At 35.4% G+C, this 6,000-nt stretch overlaps 1 protein-coding gene across 1 annotated transcript in view; it reads right to left on the bottom strand.

The window, feature by feature from the left end:
• Window positions 1-6,000, bottom strand: part of LOC132428592 (sodium channel protein type 3 subunit alpha-like) — an 88,729-nt gene that overhangs the window by 58,030 nt on the left and 24,699 nt on the right. The window contains exons 9-10 of the mRNA XM_060016659.1: window positions 1,434-1,575; window positions 106-312 (exon numbers count right to left, since the gene is read on the bottom strand). Of these exons, the coding sequence (XP_059872642.1) occupies window positions 106-312; window positions 1,434-1,575 (349 nt within the window). The remainder of the gene's footprint in view (window positions 1-105; window positions 313-1,433; window positions 1,576-6,000) is intronic.

The raw sequence follows: 6,000 nt of genomic DNA, 5'->3' as shown, positions 1-6,000 counted from the left end.
TCCAGTTTGACCTCTATGGTACAACAGTATTCCTACTTAAAACTAAATAATAATAACAATGATAATAATAATAATAAAGCAGCTTTGCTTATTATCACTTAGTACCTGAGCTTCTTCCTGTTGCTTTTTAATCTGTTCGAGCATTTGCTGAAATTCAGCCTCTTTCTGTTCTGCCTCTTCTAAGGTGGCCTGATTCTGTTCTTCATAGGCCATGGCTACCACAGCCAGGATCAAATTCACCAAATAAAAAGAGCCCAAGAAAATCACCAGGACAAAAAATATCATGTATGTTTTTCCAGCAGCACGTAACGTCTAGGGAAAAAAAAAAAGATAAATTTCAACAATATTTTATAAAATGTCCCCAAATAAAGATCGGATTAGCATCATTAGACAGAAGACAAATGCTTTTTAGCATTCAATGTATTTTGACCAAGATTTTATTTGGTGTTCAAATGCACACACACACACACACACACACACACACACACACACACACACACACAGAGACACAAATAATAGTTAAATTATTTGAGGCTTGATTGTAGTGTCATTTGATGTAAGCATACACATTTCAAATTAGTATATACTGGATATGTATTTGAGCACTACTAAAATGCTTTTCTTAGAGTCTATAATGTGGGGCAATATTACAAGTAAGGACACTATTTTTAATTCCTTTCAATGGAGTTACTACTCTCCACATCATCTAGAGATAACATCTTTCTTCCCTCCTCTTCTAGCTCCAATTAACCTTAGGTTTAATTTGAAATTTTTATATAATTGAATTTCAAAATCTTTTCACATGTTCTTGTTAAATCCACAACTATATTATAAACTCAAAGTCATGAACATTCTCTGCATCCTCCATAGCGCCTAGCAGAATGCTTGTCATCAAAGAATCTCAATATACATGTACTGAGTGAATGAACAATTGGGATCCTAGGCACACTTGCTTTATGCTGTACCCTTCTCTGTATTCTAGAGTATTATAAACAAATATCTATACTAGTCATTTCATATATGTTCATAAATTTAACTTTCATGCATGTTAGTTTGAACCTTTCTGCTGTGCTCTGAATGTGTGTGTCCCCCACCCCCCGCCCAAATTCGTATGTTGAAATCCTAATGCCCATTGTGTTGCTATTAGAAGGTGTGGCCTCTGGGAGGTGTTTAGGTCATGAGAGTGGAGCCCACATGAATGGGCTAATAAAAAGAGTGCCTAATAAAAAGGGACTCCAGAGAAATCCCTAACCCCTTCCTCTGGGTGATGACACAGCAAGAAGATGTCAGCTTATGAACCAGGAAGAGGGCTCTTGTCAGAATGCGATCATGCTGGTGTCTTGATCTTGGACTCCCCAGCCTCCAGAACTGTGAGAAATATATTTCTGTTATGGCATTTTGTTATAGCAACCCAAAGGGACTAATACACTTACCAGCTGGTAAAGGTTCTCCCAGTAGTCTTGAGTCATGAGTCGAAATAGAGACAAGAAAGCCCAGCTAAAAGTGTCGAAGCTTGTGTAGCCATAGTTGGGGTTTCGACCAGCCTTCACACAGATGTATCCTTCCGGACACTGGCTGCAAGAGAGAGAAATGGAGCTGGGGTCAGCAGAGCAATTATAGCTATTTCAATCCATATTAATTTATAGGAATTGTCAAAACCCAGAGTTGCTGTCTGTGATGAATTTGCTTGCCTTCATTTCCAGAACACTTTAGATAATTGTTCACAGTGAAACTGTTACCAGATGAAATTTAATAGGAAAATCAATAGAAAACTTAGGTGTGAGGAATCATTTATAGACATTTAGAATGGCAGAGAGGCAGCAACCACACATTTTTTTGCCTCTGACACCTTTCTTTTCAAAGTGGCAAGAATCAGTGATTAAAAATGAAAAGTCAGAAAACAACCAAAAGGTAGGGAAAAACTTAATGAGTTACTTCATTAGTCACTTCTATAAAAATTCCTAAAATAAAACTTACATTTTAGAATAATAATAGATGTGCAGAAAAATTGCAAAGAGAGTACAGAGACTTCCCATTTATCCCATGCCTAGTTTCCCATATAATTAACATCTTATGTTGGTATAGTACATTTCAATCAATATTGCTATATTATTATTGCACTTCCCTGGTGGCGCAGTGGTGGAGAGTCTGCCTGCCGATGCAGGGGACACGGGTTCGTGCCCCGGTCTGGGAAGATCCCACATGCCGCAGAGCGGCTGGGCCCATGAGCCATGGCCGCTGAGCCTGCGCGTCCGGAGCCTGTGCTCCGCAACGGGAGAGGCCACAACAGTGAGAGGCCCACGTATTACCAAAAAAAAAAAAAATTGATATATCATTATTAACCAAAGTCCATAATTTAGTCATATTTTCTCCGTTTTTCCCTAATATCCTTTTTACGTTCCAGGATCCCATCCAGGATGCACATTACATTTAGTCATCATGTCTCATTAGGCTCCTCTTGGCTGTGATAGTTTATCAGACTTTTCCTTGTTTCTGATTACCTTGACATTTTTGAGGAATACTGGTCAGGTATTTTGAAGAATATCTTTCAATTGGGATTTGTCTGATGTTTTTCTCATGATTAGATATTGAGGTTATGGATTTTTTGGGAGGAAGACCACAGACGTAAAATATTTTTATCCTTACATCATATCAAGGGTACATGCTATCAGTATGACATCACTGTTGATGCTAACTTTCATCACCTGACTTGAGATAGTGTTTGTCAGGTGAGATAGTGTTTGTCAGGTTTCTCCACTGTAAATCTACTCTTGTTTTTTCTTCTTTTTCCATACTGCACTCTTTGGAATAAAGTCATTATGTGCAGCCTACACATAAGGAGCAGGGAGTTATGATCCACCTTCTTAAGAGTGGAGTATGTACAGAAATTATTTGGAATTCTTCTGCATGAGATTTATCTATTATCTCTCATTTATTTATTTATTCAATCAGTTATGTATATAAGTATATACTCATGGATATTCATTTTATACGTTGAATTATAATACAGTTATATTTATAATATAATTATTGTAATTTTTTGCTCAAACTATTCCAGTTTTGGCCATTGGGAGCTTTTTCACTTGACTCCTGTATGTCTTTGCCACAACCCATGGAGGTGTGTGTTTTGTTTTTGTTTGTTTTTCAGCACTTTCTTACATTCTGGAACTACAAGATGCTCCAGGATCATCTTTTATATTTTCTGCCCCAGTCCTAGAATCAGCCATTTCTCCAAGGAGCCTTTGCTCTTTTATTGAAGAACAGCATTAGAAATTACGATTAGTGTGTGTATGTGTTTGTGTATACACATATATCTCCTCACTCTGCCAGCTGAGGGCCTAGAAGCAATGACACTGCCTTGGTAATAAACACAGCACCCAGATCTTGCTTTCTAATACCATATATATATTTTTTTGTATGTGCCTAGATTAAGCTAAATATATGGTCATACTCATTTCTCCAACTTTATTTCATTACTATGGGATCATTCTGGATTGATCCTCCTCCCTTGGCTTATCTGTAAACCCTCACTCCAAAAGTGAGAAACCTGGCTTCTGTCATCTGCTATCTGTATACTTAATTGTTCAGTACCAGTATACATGTATAATTGTTTCAGTATTGTTAATCCATATTATCATGGAAAACAGCTTTATCAAATAGGGTACAGTTCCTTTTGCCTTAGTCTTACAGGCTCCATTCATTTCTAAAGTTTCTTAGATTAGCACCTATTCCCCTCCTTCAGTGAGGTTATTTTATATTTTAAAATATATTTAGATACCTTTGTCACATTCTGTGTTTCAACCTGGGATCCCTAAACCTCACGTAAGATTTTTTTTTTTGCTTATACTGTTCAGTCTTTGTGCTGTAAAGTTCTATGAATTTGACAAATGCTTAACGTTCACCATTTCAGAATCATACAGAATAGTTTCTCCACCTTACAAAATCCCCTATGCATCAACCAGTCAAGGCCCTACCCTGAACCCCTGGAAAACATTGCTCTTTTTATCATCTCTATTGTGTATCTTTTTCAGAATGTCATGTAATTGGAATTATACAGAATGTAGCTTTTTCAGATTGGCTTTTTTTCACTTATTAATATGCATTTAAGGTTCATCAATGTTTTTATGGCTTGATAGCTCATTTCTTTTTATTACTCAGTAATATTTCATTGTATGAGCATACCACAGTTTGTTTACTCACTTCTTGAGGGATAACTTGATTGCTTCCAGTTTCTTGTGATTATGAATGCAGCTGCTATAAATATTCATATCAGGATTTTGTGTGGGTATAAATTTTCAAATTACTTAGCTAAATATTTAGTAGGGCAGTTGCTGAGTTGTATGGTAAGACTGTTTATTTTGTAAGAAACTGCCAAATTGTCTTTTAAAGTGGCCGTACTATTTTGCATTCCAACCAGCAATGAATGAATGAGAATTCCTGTTCTGCATCTTCACCAGCAGTTGGTATTTTCAGTTTTTAAAAAAAATTTCTGTCATTCTAATAGCTATATAGTAGTAACTCATTATTGTTTTACTTTCAACTCCCTAGTGACAAAAGGTGTTGAACATCTTTATATATCCATATTAGCTATCTGTGTATATTCTTTTGTAAGGTGTCTGTTCAGAGTTTTGCCCATTTTTAAATTGGGTTATTTGCTTCCTTTTTTTGAGTTTTAAGGGTGCTTTGTTTATATTGGATACAAGTCCTTTATCAGATATGTGTTTTGCAAATACTTTTTCCCACTCTATGGCTTGTCTTTTCACTCCCTTTTACAGTGTCTTTGCAGAGCAGAAGCTTTTAATTTTAATAAAGTCCAACTTATCAATTATTTCTTTCATGGACTGTGCTATTGGGGTTGCATTTAAAAACTCATCACAAATTCCAAAGTCATGTAGCTTTTATTCTATGTTTTCTTAAAGAATTTTAATAATTTTGTATTTTACATTTAGGTTTATGATTAGTTTTGAGTTAATTTTTGTGTAGGGTGTAAAGCTGTATCTAGATTCATTTTATTGCATATGGATCACCAATTGTTTTAGCACCACTTTTTGAAAAAATTTTCCTGTGTCTATTGAATTGCATTTTCTTCTTTGTCAAAAACTAGTTGACAACATTTTTTGTGGTCTATTTTTTTGGCTGTCTGCTCTGTTTCATTGATCTATAGCTACTATTTCCCAATACCATATTGTCTTAATGACTATAGTCTTATAGGAAGTATTGAAGTTGCATAGATTTCTTTAGAATTTTATTTGACATTTAACAATAGAGTGACAGTCAATTTTACCATGTAAATTACCTGACCCATAGCAGGTACTCAATAAAGGGAAGGGATTAGTATGGTTTAGTAGGGATAAGTATGCATTAACCAACCTTATCCAAAATTTCATCTAGGTTTTTAACCGTAATAATAAAAACAATAGCTAACATGCAATAAATGTTTTTGATGGACCAGGTGCTAGTCCAAGTGCTTTATATGTATTAAGTAATTAATCACCATAATAGCCCCAAGGGAGAGATGATATTACTCTCTTCATTTTAGAAATAAATAAACTCAAATACAGAGAGCTTTGGACACTTTTCCAAGGTCAAAGAGATTTTAAATGGTGGAGGTTGGATTTGAACCCAGGTATACATAAACTGCAGAACCTATGCTCTTATTCACCATGTTCTCCTACCAAAGTTTGAGAAAACTATCAGGAAAAAAAATTTCCCCCAAATTCCATCTCTGTGACTGGTATATGGTTTTAGTAACCCTCTTAAACCTTTATGACCACACCAGTTTCCCATTTTCTAGGATGACTCAAAATATGTTCTGTGTAAGTTCTGTGATCTAAGAGTCACTTACTATTGCTATCCCTTGGCTTCTAAGAAATTCACTCTCTACCCTGATTTAAAATTAATTTATAATACTCTTGGCAAAATATGTTAAGTATGAGAGACTAGCAGGATAGCTAAGACATTACAGCATCTCTTATTGTAGAATGTGAAAAAAAACTGTAA

This window comes from Delphinus delphis, chromosome 7 (assembly GCF_949987515.2).
Source record: "Delphinus delphis chromosome 7, mDelDel1.2, whole genome shotgun sequence".
NCBI classification, from domain to species: Eukaryota; Metazoa; Chordata; class Mammalia; order Artiodactyla; family Delphinidae; genus Delphinus; species Delphinus delphis.
The sequence above is the reverse complement of the archived record's forward strand: the minus strand, read 5'-3'. Positions and strand labels throughout refer to the sequence as shown.